This window comes from Meles meles, chromosome 4, assembly GCF_922984935.1.
Source record: "Meles meles chromosome 4, mMelMel3.1 paternal haplotype, whole genome shotgun sequence".
Lineage (NCBI taxonomy): Eukaryota > Metazoa > Chordata > Mammalia > Carnivora > Mustelidae > Meles > Meles meles.
This window is the reverse complement of record NC_060069.1, coordinates 80,874,891-80,891,809: the sequence shown is the minus strand read 5'-3', so window position 1 is coordinate 80,891,809 and position 16,919 is coordinate 80,874,891. Positions and strand designations below refer to the sequence as shown.

General features: G+C 42.1%; 1 protein-coding gene across 4 annotated transcripts in view; it reads left to right on the top strand.

Moving 5' to 3' along the window:
* The window catches only part of KCNAB1 (potassium voltage-gated channel subfamily A regulatory beta subunit 1), a 392,865-nt gene that overhangs the window by 359,131 nt on the left and 16,815 nt on the right, over nucleotides 1-16,919 (top strand). For all 4 annotated transcript variants that reach the window (XM_046001738.1, XM_046001739.1, XM_046001740.1 and 1 more), the window contains 3 exons: nucleotides 11,200-11,285; nucleotides 12,155-12,275; nucleotides 14,089-14,183. In XM_046001738.1, the coding sequence (XP_045857694.1) occupies nucleotides 11,200-11,285; nucleotides 12,155-12,275; nucleotides 14,089-14,183 (302 nt within the window). The remainder of the gene's footprint in view (nucleotides 1-11,199; nucleotides 11,286-12,154; nucleotides 12,276-14,088; nucleotides 14,184-16,919) is intronic.

Genomic DNA, 16,919 nt, shown 5'->3' with positions numbered 1-16,919 from the left:
TTAAAGTAGAGTTAAAAGCCTGTCCCAAGAAGCTGGTACACAGACAGACAGTTGTATAAATAAAAAGCTCCAGACAGGATATAGAAGAAGCTACATGTCAGGATGCCACGTCTGTCTGTCTGGCCGGCCAAGGAGGATGGCATTCCACAAATGAAAAGATCAGAAGTTTAAGGCTTGAATCAGATATTGACAATGCAATCACAGATGCTCCCTGGTATAAAAATAACTATTCCACTAATAATGAATATAGAAATATTGGGTGCCATGTATGATGGGTGGGGTTTTGTTCCCTTTGCTTTTTATTTTTTTTAATAATTTTTAAATTTTTTTTATAAACATATAATGTATCATTAGTTCCAGGGGTACAGGTCTGTGAATCGCCAGGTTTACACACCTCACAGCACTCACCATAGCACATACCCTCCCCAATGTCCATAACCCCACCACCCTCTCCCTACCCTCTTTCCCCCCAGCAACCCTCAGTTTGTTTTGTGAGATTAAGAGTCTCTTATGGTTTGTCTCCCTCCCGATCCCATCTTGTTTCATTTATTCTTTTCCTAGCCCCCAAACCCCCATGTTGCATCTCCACTTCCTCATATCAGGGAGATCATATGATAATTGTCTTTCTCCAATTGACTTATTTCGCTAGGCATAATACCCAAATGGCAAGATTTCATTTCTTTGGATAGCTGCATAGTATTCCATTGTATATACATACCACATCTTCTTTATCCATTCATCTGTTGATGGACATCTAGGTTCTTTCCATAGTTTGGCTACTGTGGACATTGCTGCTATAAACATTTGGGTGCACGTGCCCCTTCGGATCACTACATTTGTATCTTTAGGGTAAATACCCAGTAGTGCAATTGCTGAGTCATAGGGTAGCTCTATTTTCAACTTTTTGAGGAACCTCCATGCTGTTTTCCAGAGTGGTTGCACCAGCTTGCATTCCCACCAACAGTGTAGGAGGGTTCCCCTTTCTCCTCATCCTCACCAGCATCTGTCATTTCCTGACTTGTTAATTTTAGCCATTCTGACTGGTGTAAGGTGGTATCTCATTGTGGTTTTGATTTGTATTTCCCTGATGCCGAGTGATGTGGAGCACTTTTTCATGTGTCTGTTGGCCATCTGGAGGTCTTCTTTGCAGAAATGTCTGTTCATGTCCTCCGCCCATTTCTTGATTGGATTATTTGTTCTTCAGGTGTTGAGTTTGATAAGCTCTTTATAGATTTTGGATATTAGCCCTTTCTCTGATATGTCATTTGCAAATATCTTCTCCCATTCTGTCAGTTGTCTTTTGGTTTTGTTAACTGTTTCCTTTGCTGTTCAAAAGCTTTTGATCTTGATTAAGTCCCTATAGTTCATTTCTGCTCTTGCTTCCCTTGCCTTTGGCGATGTTCCTAGGAAGAAGTTGCTGTGGCTGAGGTCAACGAGGTTGCTGCCTTTGTTCTCCTCAAGGATTTTGATGGATTCCTTTCTCACATTGAGGTCCTTCATCCATTTTGAGCCTATTTTTGTGTGTGGTGTAAGGAAATGGTCCAATTTCATTTTTCTGCATGTGGCTGTCCAATTTTCCCAAAACCTTTTGTTGAAGAGGCTGTCTTTTTTCCATTGGACATTCTTTCCTGCTTTGTCGAAGATTAGTTGACCATAGAGTTGAGGGTCTATTTCTGGGCTCTCTATTCTGTTCCATTGAGCTATATGTCTGTTTTTGTGCCAGTACCATACTGTCTTGATAATGACAGCTTTGTAATAGAGTGTGAAGTCCGGAATTGTGAAGCCAGCGACTTTGGCTTTCTTTTTCAATATTCCTCTGGCTATTCGAGGTCTTTTCTGGTTCCATATAAATTTTAGGATTTTTTGTTCCATTTCTTTGAAAAGAACTGGATGGGATTTTGGTAGGGATTGCATTAAATGTGTAGATTGCTTTAGGTAGCATAGACATTTTCACAATATTTATTCTTCCAATCCATGAGCATGGAACATTTTTCCATTTCTTTGTGTCTTCCTCAGTTTCTTTCATGAGTACTTTATAGTTTTCTGAGTATAGATTCTTTGCCTCTTTGGTTAGGTTTATTCCTAGGTATCTTATAGTTTTGGGTGCAATTGTAAATGGGATTGACTCCTTAATTTTCCTTTCTTCTGTCTTGTTGTTGGTGTAAAGAAATGCAACTGATTTCTGTGCATTGATTTTATATCCTGACACTTTACTGAATTCCTGTACAAGTTGTAGCAGATTTGGAGTCAGTCTTTTGGGTTTTCCACATATAGTATCATATCATCTTCAAAGAGTGATAGTTTGACTTCTTCTTTGCTGATTTGGATGCCTTTAATTTCCTTTTGTTGTCTGATTGCTGAGGCTAGAACTTCTAGTACTATGTTGAATAGCAGTGGTGATAATGGACATCCCTGCCATGTTCCTGACCTTAGCGGGAAAGCTCTCAGTTTTTCTCCATTGAGAATGATATTTGTGGTGGGTTTTTCATAGATGGCTTTGATAATATTGAGGTACGTGCTCTCTCTCCCTATACTTTGAAGAGTTTTGATCCGGAAAGGATACCATCAACCATTTGCTTTTTAGTATCTCAGTGAACTGATCTGTCCCTCCCAGCCTCAGACTGTGAGCAATGAATGCTGTTCAAAGTACCTACGATGTGTTTGTTATATGTTTATGGTATTTTTGTTACAATAACCTGAACAGACTAAGACAGCCATATTCTATGATAAAATTGGTGGAGCTTAGCTAACAAGAGCAAAACTTTAAAAGCTTTGGCAGAAGGAAGAAAATCTTTTTTTCTAATTTTGATGTCTTCAATTGTGTCAAAGAGATAGCCCACATCAGGAGAAGACCCATGTTCAAACTATAAAAACTCCTTTCCTAAGCACTGACTACTAACACTGTCAGGACAGAAATCATCTCTTTAGCACCATTTAGTGTTAGCCAAATACAGGTGTTACAAACGGATAGTTTGGAATCACCTAGTTTTAGTAGGAAACAGTGGGGCCACATTTAGATTATATTTAAGGAAGAGGTGCGATTTTATGATCTGTAGTCTACATACTTATTTCTTGGAGAGTGTCAGCAGGGGAGAGTAGAAAGATTGGAGGGGGTGGTAGCAGAGTTACAGAGAAATAATGAGGGAGAGAGCCTCCCCCTCCGTAGGGGGCGCTGATGAATGAGCGCAGTCCCCAGAGCAGTAGCTTCTCTCTGTTCAGGAAAAGTCACAGCAATTTCAGGCTCATACTTCAGGGAGCTCTTCCTATTTACACGTTCTGCAAATGGGATTTTTTGATTCTGGAGTTTTATTCGGTTTGAGATGAAGTAAAAGGTAGAGGGGGAGGGAGGCATCACAGAGGAAGGCAGGGAAATGCCACAGAACTCAAATCCAATTCAATTCTCTCTCAACCTCTACCATTCTTTCAAGTTGGAGGTTAGGCTAGTGATGGCCAAACCTTTTCACCAGTCTTATGTAGGTGGTCCAAGGTCTTATTTTGGAACCTGGGGGTACTTACCAACTATTATTTTTGTTTAGGGCCTTTGGGCTTCAGGTCAAAGAGAGACTAAAAGTGTCCCATTTCAAAAACGCATTCCGCAGTTCAGAATCAGGTTCAGAAATCACATCTGGGCGATCTCAGAGGCTCAAAGTATCTAGAGTCCAAAATAACAACGTTTGGCAAAGCAGAGAGGTTGAGAACCACATGCCTTTTGGGGACAGGTTAGCTGCAGGGTGAGGACAACGTGCTGACCTTAGAGACTTACAGCTCCATTCTGGGGTTAGTTTTGAACAAAGTTTAAATCGAAAGGTTTTACTGACTTGACTCAGTCCGTGAATTGCTTCCTAGTCTCTTGAATCTAGTCTGTTCTGATCACTTTGGCCTATGTCTTGATCCAGAAAGCCTCTATCTTGTGAACCATCTTGTGAAGACCACTTTTTCTCTGAGCTTCAACAGCTCACATGTAGACACAATCCCTTTTTTGGTTCTTTTTTTCAGAGAGTCATCAAATTTAAAGTCTTTCTTCAAAGAGGCAAAAAGATAGCTTACGCTTCCCAAGTCATTCGTATACATCATGAACTATAGTCATTACGCATTAAAAGCAAATGGATGGATTCACAGACCTGTACCCCTGGGGCTAATAATACATTAAATGTTAATTTAAAAAAAAAGGTAAATGGATGGATATAATCACACACAAGGCATTTCATGTTCACAGATGCATGGTGGGATTAAGCAAATGCCCTGTTATTTTTCTGTCCCCAGCCCACCTTCTCCTGTACTGCACAATATACAAAGCCGCCTAGAACTTCAAAGCTAGAAGTGGCCACACAGGCTCTCTGCTGAGCACTTGCCCAAGTGACTCTGAGCCTCAACTGCTTCACCAATGAAATGTGGGTTAAGATATTTTCCACGAAAACAGTTTTTAGAAAGATTACCTATATGCTCAATTAACATCAGTCTGCTCACTTGTGTTGAAGAAACTGAGATTCAACAAGGTCGAGGGAGGCTCCCAAAGCAGTGACAGTGATGGGACAAAAGTGATGGGTCTCCCGAATCCCGGTGTGTCATCTGGGAGGCAAAGGAAATCCGGCTTCCCTCAGACACACAGTAAGGCTAAACCTGACGTACTCCACTTATAGGTCTGAGTTTCCATTCCTGTGAAAAAGGATAGTTCTCTGTCTCCAGACACTCAGCTAAGCACTGAGAGAGGATCCTCGACAGCCAGGATAAAGGATGCATAAAGCAAGGAGAAACCTCTAAGCCACAAAGAGGTACCATTATAAATGCACCACCACAAGTTTCTGAAGTTAAATAAGCAAATGAACGAAAGAAGTTAAATAAACAAACAGCCAGTTTGGAGGGAAAACTGTGTCCAGGTTTAGACCTATGTTTTCTAAGTGTCTGTAACTCCTTGGAGGAAACCAAGTCCCTACATTTTCCCAGTGCCTCAGCCTCCACCATAGTCCTCTCGAGCTCTGGAAAAAAGAAAAAAAAAAAAAAAAAAAGGATCTGGGGGCTCCTGGGTGGCTCAGTGGGTTAAAGCCTCTGCCTTAGGCTCAGGTCATGTTCCCAGGGTCCTGGGATTGAGCTCTCTGCTCAGCAGGGAGGCTGCTTCCTCCTCTCTTTCTGCCTGCTTCACTGCCTACTTGTGATCTCTGTCTGTCAAATAAATAAATAAAATTTAAAAAAAAAAAAGGATCTGTGAGCAGTTAGGTTGAACCATGTGAATGACATTGTCAATAGTCAACCATTTCTGAACTCTAAAAATGGCAATTTCATTTGGTTAAAAATATTTGTGAATTAATCTGTAAATGTTCATGGTTTAAGGTGGCACCTTTGCTTGATACAGATTTGTTTTCCTTTTTTTAAAATTATAAAATATCATAACACATTTACAGGAATTTTCAGAAGACTTGGAAAACAAGAGAACAAAATTACATACAGTTCCAACATATAGTATAATTATTATTTTGTGTATTTAACTCTTAGCATTTTATAAACATATTTGAAATATTTAGAATTTGTTAATAATAGTGAGGTTTTTAATTACAACTTAAAACAACAAAGAGGAATCTACAGTGGATTATGCCTAAGGTTTCTTTTGTTTTTATCATTCTGTGTCACTATGGCCAGATTGAGTCCATTTTTTAATCAAAACACTAAATTCTGCATGTTTTTGTCTGAAGTTCTTATGGTTTACTGTTCATGCAGTATAACTATTTGCTTACAACTTTCAAAGGTCAAAGGAACATTTCTCATGAAATACGGTTTAATGTTAGCAACTATCTTTTTTGGATGACGGTCAATTTAAAAAAAATGCTTATCAACACATTTTGCACTCAGTTTTATGAAGTCCATTAGCATAAAATGCACATATGAAAACAACGATAACCTACATTACTGAAAGAAGAGTGTCAACTTTTCTTTTTTGTAACTAAAATGTTTGAAACTGAGCCTATTTGAGAAGAAACACCAGCGCCATATTCTGCTTGCTTCTTACTCAGTTTGTGTTACAATTTTAGAGTCACGAATTGATCCACACACATTATCTTATCTCAGGCTTTGAGGAATTCCACAGGATCAATATCGTTCTCACTTTACAAATGAAGAAATGGAATACTCATAGAAATGAAATTGACCTGAAACATTCATAGAACCAGCTGTGTGCTAAGGATACAGGGAACAAGAGAGAGCTTCCTGTGGCCTGTGGGTCACAGAGCAATGATTATTTCAACCTGGAAAGGAGTGCATGCGGGAAGATTTAACGAAGTTTTTCAGGAGTTCAGTTAGTGTTTCTCAAACCTCGCGGTTTTAGAGCCAATGAAAATAACACAAAGGCCTAGGCGCATTGAAGTAGCCTAGGATCTGGACCTTTCTGCCATTCATCAGATTCCCCAGGTGATTTCAATTCATACTGAAGTGTGTGTATATGCACGTCTGTGTGCCTGCAGGGACGCCTGCATGCCACAGTGACTGTTTACATACGTAGTAAAGTAAATAATTAAAGGTGAAATTATAGCATGAAGCATTTAGATGAAAGAGCAGAAGAGGAAATGTAGGAGGAAGTTTGTACAGCCTGAAACGGCTTACTTGGGAATGGTATAAAGCAGTGGTTCTCGAAACATACCAGGAAATCTTGGAGGGCTGCTTAAAACACAGACTACTGCGCCCCGCCCCCCACCCTGAATTTGTAACTCAGCAGGTGCAGAGCAAGACAACAAGTTTTCAGGTGCTGCTGATGTTGCTGGCCCAGGGGCCAGACTTCAGGACGGTGGGTACAGACAAGCGCAGTAGTTCTAAACCTTGACTGCATTCTAGAAAAGTCTGCCTCAGCCCTAGAGATTCTGACATAATAGAACCTTGGTGGAGGGCAGCGTAGTTTTTAAAGCTCCCTCCTGGGTGTTTTAACTCACAGTCCCAGTTGAGAACCAGGGATGCTCCGGCTTCTGGGAAAGCAGAAGGAGTCCCATCCAGTCCTGGGTTGCCAGATTTAATCCTGGTTGCTGCGTCTCTTTTCCCAAAGGAAGGTGCATCAGTGCTTGTAATAATGTCCCTAACCTCCTTTTCCCACCTGGAATCCACGGTCTGATGAGGAAGTTTCTGAAATGCATTTCCGTGAACAGGAGTAAAACCTGCTAGACTCTGCAGGTTTTTTTTTCTTTCAACAATGCTGCCCTCTTGTGTTCCTAACTAGTTGAATGGTGTGAAAGCCTACTCCGCCACCAGCTACAGAGCTAATTTCCAGCTACAAAGCTAAACAACTCAGGGGGGTTTTCTCTGAGGTTCAACAACAACAACAAATTTAACATTCAATAAGCTTAATTTTTAATCTATGGCAGCCCCTCGCTTCTCCCACCATTTCCCCCTGCATTCAGTGCTGCAGCCTCCTCTAAAGACAAGAACTACCGGCATTTTCTTCTTCATTCCACCAAACCCTTCTCTGCAGAGCCAGAAGCACAACCAATCAGGGAGCAAGAAATTACCACCAATTAAAGTATCTGGGGGCATTGGAGGGTCTCACACAGGCTCGTTCATACTCAGAACCATTCGTTCTCACCTTGTCCTTCTCACACACCCACCACTTCTTCACCTGATTGATAGCTTATTAAGATTAGAATTCGGGGCGCCTGGGTGGCTCAGTGGGTTAAGCCGCTGCCTTCGGCTCAGGTCATGATCTCAGGGTCCTGGGATCGAGTCCCGCATCGGGCTCTCTGCTCAGCAGGGAGCCTGCTTCCCTCTCTCTCTCTCTCTGCCTGCCTCTCTGCCTAGTTGTGATTTCTCTCTGTCAAATAAATAAATAAAATCTTTAAAAAAAAAAAAAAGATTAGAATTCATCACACGGGGGCTCCCATGTCTCCCCACAATGAGTTCGACACACCTTCTGGAGCTCTGCCCTCTGGATGCTGGGTCCTCTGCACCTCACAGGTACTGCCCGCCCTCCGTCTCACTTGATCAAGCCTCCCTCTCCCTTTCCCTCCTGCCCCAGCCCCCAGCTGGGATCATCAGCGAGTCCCCCTTTTGAAATCATTCCCAATGGCATGCAGGCTTATTTTTAGGTCTCCCATCTTTAAAATGAAACTCTACTTTGGCCCTAAGTACCCCTTCAGCTACTGAGCCATTTCTCTGCTCCGTTCACTTCCAAACTTGGAAAGAGTCTACTCAGGTTGTGTCTAAAGCCCGTCCTCCCCCTCCCCACCTCTTTCCTCCATCTGCTCCCACCTGGCTGTGGTCCCATGGCACCACTGACACTGAAATGGCTCTTCTCATGGCCAGCAAGGGTGTCCCTGGTGTGTGCCAAAGGCAGCGGACACTGCGTTGTACTCTCTGAACGCTCAGCGTGTTCCAGTCTGTGGGCACAGCTCCTTTCCAAGCACGCTCTGTTCTTAATTCTGCAACATCTCATGACCTGGCTTCCTTCCTACTCCTCTGGCCGCTGATGAACCAGAACCCAGCCCTCCTGGGCTGGCTTGTAGAACCATCTCTGTGTCCATGGCAGACTCCCCTTATGTGGTCTCATCCACTGCTGTGAATTTAAAGACAACTAATAGACTGATCAGTGATATATATGTCACCTCTAGCCCGGGTTGCTGTCCCTGTCATTCGTCCACTGATTTCTACTGGACATCTCTCCCTTAGTATCTCACAGGCATCCCCATTCATCGCACATTCAAAGAGAAACCCTTGATTTTTCTCCCGAAACCTGTTGCTCCCTCAGTCTTCCTTATCCCTGTAAAGGACCAGATATCTGGGAGATTGTCTTGATTCCTTCCTTTCCCTCACTTGCTACACTCAGTCCAGTCTCAAGGCCGGTGGATTCTACCAAAATATATTTTGAATCCATCCCTGTCTGTCTGTCTTTACTACGACCAGCCACCCTCATCTCCTGCCTGGAATACTGCAATTCCCTCCTCAAGATCTTCCTGCTCCCTTCAGTCCTCCCCTCACAACGGATTCCCTACGGCAGAGTCAGAAATAGTGTTCTAAAATGTAAACTACATCCTCTTGTAGCTTTCCAACTAAACTCTGATTAACATACAAACAACATGGTTTGCCTTCTGCCAACTGTCTCTTCTACCCCTGTCCTCCTCCCTTACTCAGCTCCCTCCACAATGGCGGCCTTCTGATTGCTAGAGCTCTCTAAGCTCTGTCCTGCACATGTTGTTCCATCTGCCTCGAATGAACGCTCTTTCCTTGTTCTTCACACGGCTGGCTCCTTTTTTATTCTTGATGCCTAAACATTACTCCTCAGGGAGACCCTCTTGACCTCATTCCTTATCTCAGACCCCGGTTTGTTTTCTTCACAACACTTCACATCTTGTATTTACTTCTTTGTGTACATCACCCTCTCCCCCTCTCAACTCTCAACTCCCTGAGTCCAAGAGCTCTGTATTTGTTTTGCTCACAGATGAACCCAGCAACTGGCAGAGTCGCTGGCAAATATTAGGTTTTTAATATGTGCATGTTGAATAAGAGAATGAAGGTACAGAAAGAGCCGCAAGCGCCATTTCCTCTTACTGCTCTCATCAGAGCCTCAGTGACCACCAGCCACTGAACTGTCCTGCGCTCAGCTTACTGATTACAGAATAGAGACGGGACACCTTGGGTTCAGTTTATCCTCTGTCAACCTCACGTGTTTGCCAATATGTGTGATTCACCACAATATCCCCCGCCCCTAGAGCTGCGGACCCTTAATGAATACTGCTGATGGAATGGGCCCCTCAGCTCTGAAGGAAGCGGGATGTGAAGGGAAGGGGGCCGATGCAACCACGGAGGGGTCCAAACAGAGCGAAGGCTTCTGGGAAGAGGTTTAAATAATCGCTCTCTGCTTCCAGAAGTGTTCACCGTAGGCACTCATTTCCAGTAGTATGATAAAAGGAAAACATTTCACAGAACTTTCTTGTATCTCATTTGCTTTATAAAGGGAAAAGGAACTTATGGTTGGAGTTGCTGAGTAATAACCTGTTATTTGGGAGTCTTTCTCAAAGAAAGAAAAATATTTTTCTTATAAGCCAAATTCTACCTCTGTTGAGTAGACAATAGTGAGTAAAAGCATTCCCATCTTCCAAACAAAGAAACCAAGGGCAATTTAAGAGCCAAACAAGCAAGGAAACCAAGTCCCCAACCCTGGCTGTCTCACTCTATATCCTGTCCCTTACCAGCTTAGACTGTGCTTGCTCGTGAGAAATAAAATAAGAATACATCCACCTCAACTGAACTCTGAGAAAAGGATTTGATTTTTCTGAAGGACATGTACCGTACAGGTATTATTAGTAGGACACAGAGAAGTCTGAGGCCTGCGACCCCTTGAAAATGTTAAATGACCTGGCATCCTGGGTGTTTGACCCACTTTGTGGGAGAAATCCAGCCATGCCTTTGACTTTTTATACCACTGAACTTGAGGCTCTCCATGCTCTCTGGTTTTGTATCACATCTAGCTGGTGCCAAGAGGATTAGCTCAACTCCAGCTCTCTGTGGAAAGGATTCATTCTCCTGTTTAGGCAATGTGATGTCAGCCTGAAAGAAGCCGATGAGCAAACTCCATGGGGCCAGAAAGCCGGCCCCGGTGAAGTGCACTACATGGATGTCTCAGAATAAAGTTGAGTTTGATGTCGTCAAGGACAGGGTGTGCCATTGTGGGCTGGTAGCCACTGTGGCTCAGCTGTTTGTGCAGCATTTAATATGTTTATCTTTCTACTAAACATGTTGTTGAGTCATCTCTATTACACAGACACCCTGTGTGAGGCCCAGCTCTGCAAATCCAACACACAAAGACAGGCCTTCTATCCTCAGTGACCTTACATTCTGCAAAGTCAAACTAAATGCTTCCTCTTACTTCTCACTTCGGTAAGGTACCCGTCTTTGAGAAAGGTTAATCATACGTTCTCTTATAGGGCAGCAACCATGAAGTAATAGGAGTCAAGGAAGGATTTATGGTCATCATGTCTTTAATATCATTTAGTAGTAGTGCTGCAAGCTGAAAATGGAAAAGCGGTTTACTCCAAAGAACCAGCAGCCTCCAAACCATCAACATTTCTTGTTAGACTATTATGTTGTCACCAATGTCCAAGTAATTATGTTAATAAAACAAACAATTGCATTAAACTTCTAAGCCTTGGGCGGGGGTGGGGGGGACACACCAAAGATCACGCAACTCCGAAAAGTAGAGAAACTAATGAAATGCTGTTTGGCCTTCTGTAGAAATTGTTCGAGCCATGACACATGTGATAAACCAAGGAATGGCGATGTATTGGGGGACCTCTCGGTGGAGTGCTATGGAGATCATGGTAATTTCATTTCTATTTTAAATGGCCAATACATACTTTATTGCTGTTTTTTCAGATAGTGTGTGTAAATTACAAGACCTTTTGCAAACTTTCCTAACAATCACCATGACACTAGAATGCTATGATTGAGTCTGTCATTTCAGGGATGGATATAGGGTGGGGGTGGATCTCATCAGCTCAGAATACAGCAGGGAAGGTGCAGGTCTTCAGCAGCAATCATATTCTAGCATGTTCTTCGGTGGCAAGATACAATGAATACAATTCGTTGTATAAATGAATTCATGAATTTCCCAGCTAATGAGATACATGAACAAAACTCTGGCTTCCTTTTTAAAAACTGTATTAACTGTACTGTTTATAACCTGCTAATGACACATCATTTCTATATGTTAGTCTGCGTTGTATTTCTTTAGAAACCAAAATTGGTATTGTCACGGACTATTATGGTTCACATACGGACTAATTTGTCCTGGACTTTACCCAGTCCAGACCCTCCCCCAAAATAATAAGGATTTCCCGCATTTGATATTGCTTGTAGTGAGCCTGATGGTCACAACTTCGCTTATTACTTGGCATCCTACACGTTTCTTGGTTTGTATTGATTGCATTAAAATGAAGTTTTCTCCAAACCGAAGGTTGCTGGGGGTGGGGCAGAGAGGGATAGGGTGGATGGGTGATGGCCGTTGGGGAAGGTATGTGCTATGGTGAGTGCTACGAAATGTGTAAGACTGATGATTCACAGACCTGTACCCCTGGGCTAATAATACATTATATGTTAAAAAAAAAATGAAGTTTTCTCATGCATATGAATCACAGAGTAGCCTTATTCTCATGAGTGTAAATTCAGTTGCAATCTTATTTCTCTCTAGGAAGCCTATTCCGTAGCAAGGCAGTTCAATATGATCCCACCGGTCTGTGAACAAGCTGAGTACCATCTTTTTCAGAGAGAGAAAGTGGAGGTGCAGCTACCAGAGCTCTACCATAAAATAGGTAATCTTCGCCATCAAATTTGCTGATTATGTTGAACAATAGGAGTATCAGTCATCCAGAAAAAAGTGTTACTGAAATGCTTTCCTTAATGGTCCTAATTAACATAGAGATTGTGTCAACTATCCATTTCAGAGCCTGGAGAAGAATCAGAGGTGCCCACAGGGTGGTCTATAGGGTATTACTGATGAAATCCAAGGGGCTGTAAATTGTGACTGGTGTAGAAGCTGTACTCAGGAGGTGTTCAAAAAAACGCATATAGAAAGAAGGGCAGAAACAATGAATAAACTCATTTTTTCATAAGGTGCTTCTCTAATCAAAGCATGCATCTTTGAGTGGATTATAACTACCTTTCCAAAAACAACTGTGGATCTATACAACTCTATCTTATCCCCTGTGCCTGGAGCTAAGTTAGACCTGGGGAGTTCAAGACTGCCTGACAAGCCTAGCACCGCCTGTCTGTATAGGTAAATGTAATATATTTTTGGATATATATATATACATATATATATATCCAAAAGCAACTTAGAAAAATATTTCTGTTGTTGACTGCCATAAAGTCAACATCTACTGAAACATCCTTAACAATAAACATGAAGGGCTCTCAGGTGAAAAGCCTCTTTCTGATCACAAAGTGGCTTCTTTCAAGCTCCACAGACTCTCAAGCCTTCCTACATCATTAGCCGGAGTGTTTTCCATTATAATATATGTGCATCTAGAAATGCCATTTATGGGGCGCCTGGGTGGCTCAGTTAGTATATATATGACTATATATATATTCTTATGTATAGAATATACACATAAGAATTTTGGACATCCAGGGGCACCTGGGTGGCTCAATGGGTTAAGCCTCTGCCTTTGACTCAGGTCATGATCTCAGGGTCCTGGGATGGAGCCCCACATCGGGCTCTCTGCTCAGCGGGGAACCTGCTTCCCCCTCTCTCTCTGCCTGCCTCTCTGCCGACTTGTGATCTATCTCTCTCTGTCAAATAAATAAAATCTTTTTGAAAAAAAGAATTTTGGACATCCAAAAAACAGGAATAAGCCACATTTTCAGCCTGGATGTATCAACACAGGGTCCAGAGATAATTTTCTTTCTAAAAAATAAAGATTCCTAAGAAATAGAGCAGGAAAATGCTGGGTAAGGAAAAAAAAAAAAAAAAAAAAAAAGAATAAGACCATCAACAGCAATAAGGATCACTGGCATTGTTAGCATTTGCTCTGTGTTTTGTCTACGGTAGGCACTGTGCTGCCATGGACCAGGCTCAGGGGACAAGTGAAGCACTGAGGCATTCTCCTGTGCAAACCAGTGCTGGTCTCTGAGTATAAAAAGAAGCATCCATCTTAGACATCAGCAAAGTATGAGTGAGCCACGTTTTTAGGCTTGCTTGGCTTGAAAACAAGGCCCACTCCCTGTAACCGAGAGTACATGTACAATTGGCTTATACAAATGAAGCACAACCTATAAATAACTAAATTTTAGGGGTGCTTGGGTGGCTCAGGTGGTTTAGCATCTGTCTTCAGCTCAGGTCATGATCCCAGGGTCTAGGGATCAGTCCTGCATTGGGCTCCCTGCTCAGCAGGTGGTCTGCTTCTCCCTTTCCCTCTGCCCCACCCCACCACTCATGATCTCTCTCTCTCAAATAAACAAATTATTTTATAAATAAATAAATATTAATGGAAAGATGTATGTTGGTATTAACTTACTTATCTGACTTGCTGTTTTCCTGTGACTAACCAAGTCCTGTTTTAAACACTCTCACACTTTTAATCTCCGTTTGCACAAGCAACTTATTCCATTTTTTTTCTTCTGTAGGAGTTGGAGCAATGACATGGTCTCCACTTGCCTGTGGAATCATCTCAGGAAAATATGGAAATGGAGTGCCTGAAAGTTCTAGGGCTTCACTGAAGGTATTTTCCCCCACTTCTAGAAAAGAGTCTGGGGATGGGAGAGGGGGATGGAAAAAGTTTGAACAGAACAGCTCTGCAGCAGCCTATGGCTTCCTGTCTCAGGCAGAGCATGGCCTTGGCCAGGCCAATGTCCTCAGGAGGGCTCCCCCAAGCCCCGAGAAGGCCTCTGCTCCATGGCCAAGTATCAGTCAGGCATTCATAATCTGTCAGCACAGAAAATTCTCCTCTTCTGCGGACTGGGGGAAATGCCCACTGCCCTGGTTGGGTTTATAGGGCTTAAATCCCTACGCTGTTATTTATTCTTATGTTCAAGAAAGCATTTCATTCCTCCTTGGAAATTGATGAAATGTAAAATCCCTTTTCTTGTAAGAGGATCTATTTTTACTTTTCTTGACAAAACAATTGGGGCAAACCCATTGTAGCTGAGTCGGGCTTGAGGCAGATTGATGTTGTTTATGGCAGGGCGGGGGGTGCAAAGAGGGAGGGTTTGGGAAGCAGATACAAAGCCAGGTAAGCCTCTGTCTCTGGGGCTCAAGGCTGGTGTTTTTGCAGAGATCAAAAGGCCCCAGAGTCTTACAATTTAAATTCTTCTCTGAAACAGAAAGATACTTGACATCACTGACATAAAATTATTTCCGTTCAGAACATCTTGATAATTAATTTATTGGAGAGTACTCCAAACATCCCTCATTAACAACATGTCTGTTTTTAAAAACTTGAGACAACGTGTAATAACATTAGAATCACAAATGGCAATGTCAAGGGAGAGAGAGAATATTGGCATTTTAAAAAATTCAGACATGGCAGAGGCCCCTAAGGAGCAGAAATCTGACACAGCCTCTTGTTTCCATCTTGTTTCCAAAGTCAGCAGGAGGACAGCCCAAGTTAGGCCTGAACAACCAACCCTGTAATCAACTTGCTGGGACGACTGTGACCTTTGCTAATCAGAACCGTTTCAAAGCTCTAGGTCTCCCACTCCTTCTGCTTGTTACAGCTGACCTATTAGCTAGTTTGTTCTCTAAAATAATATCTCCTAAAGCATGGTGACATGCCTATTTCTAGCTTGGCATTATCACAAAATATAATTATCCTAGAATATTAATTGTGCTCTTGCTTCTGAAAATTGCACATTATTCTGGACCAAGTTTAAATAAGTTAGCGGGGAAAAACTATAAGCATCCTATGAAAGAAGATATGAAAAGAAAAAGGCAAAAATGAAAGTGAAGAAGAAAAGGAAGCATTGAAAATTGCAGTTTTACTGGGCACCTCCTATGTGCCAAGCATTGGGCTAAGCATTTTTATTCATCTCCTTTAATCTGTACAAAATTAAATGGATACGGATGACTCTTAATCAGGTGTGGCTAAGCATGTTGCCTTACATTTTTTCAGAGACTTTTTAAAAATATTTTATTTATTTGAGAATGGGCGAGAGACACAGAGCACACAGAGGGAGAGGGAGAAGCAGACTCCCTGCTCAGCCCGGAGCCCAGCACGGGGCTCGATCCTAGGACCCCAGAAAATGACCTGAGCTGAAGGCAGACATTGAACTGACTGAGCCACCCAGCCACCCCTTCAGAGATGTTTTTAAAAACTCAAAGTACTTCCGCATATGCCGAGTACTGGTTCTCAGACTATCCTTATAAGAGGGTAAACCTTTCCAGATGTAGAGACTGAGCACGAAGAGGTCAAATAATAACCAAGAGCATAAACTCCTAATAGAGTTTATACTAGAATCCAGGTTTCCTGGCTCTGTTTATCTCCCCTGAAGACATTTCTGTCTCCCTACCAACCCAGGTTTCTAATGGAGGAAGAAGCAGCTGAACTGTACTTGGAGTGTAAGACTGGCTGACCTCTGTCACTGTTTGAAAGCAGCTTACAAATGGCAAACAAACAAACAAAACAAAAAGCCTTTCACACCTTTTACAAATGAATTAACAAAGGAGAAAGTAAAAAAAAAAAAAATAAAAAGTAAGGAGGTACAAAATACTGAAGGTGGCTAAGTCCAAAAGCAACTCAGAAAAATATTTCTATTGTTGACTTCCATGAAGTCAACATCTACTGAAACATCCTTAACAATAAACATGAAGGGCTCTCAGGTGAAAAGCCTCTTTCTGATCACAAAGCGGCTTCTTTCGAGCTCCACAGACTCTCAAGCCTTCCTACATCATTAGCCAGAGTGTTTTCCATACTAGTATGTGTGCACCTAGAAATGCCACTTGCAGGGTGCCTGGCTGGCTCAGCTAGTGTAGCATGCTGCTCTTGTTCGCAAGGTCATGAGTTTGAGCCCCACACTGGGCATAGAGCCAACTTAAAATGAAAAAATAAAATTGCTTTTTAAAAAAAGGAAAACCATTTCTATAGAATAACTGAAGCAAAATAAATAAATAAATAAATAATTGAAAGCTAGGCAAGCAGATAAATAAGCTGGCAGCTTTTACCTCCCCCCACCCCAAAGAGAATAAATGGCTGGTGTTTCACGTTAGCTGTTCTAAGTTAAACCAATAAAATAGATATTAATATTTCATGCTGTTGTAAGTACTGAACTTGTATTTGAAAGATACATTAGCACAGTACGAACCTATCTAGGGGTCTTTTAGAAAGTAACACAACCTGGGGGTCTTCTGGGTGGCTGCATCTGGTCCGCCACTCTAACAGTGACTTCTGTATCTTTGGTCACCACCTCTGTGTTCACTGCCCAGCTGTACACTACTACTTCTTCACATGTCTGTTAGACAT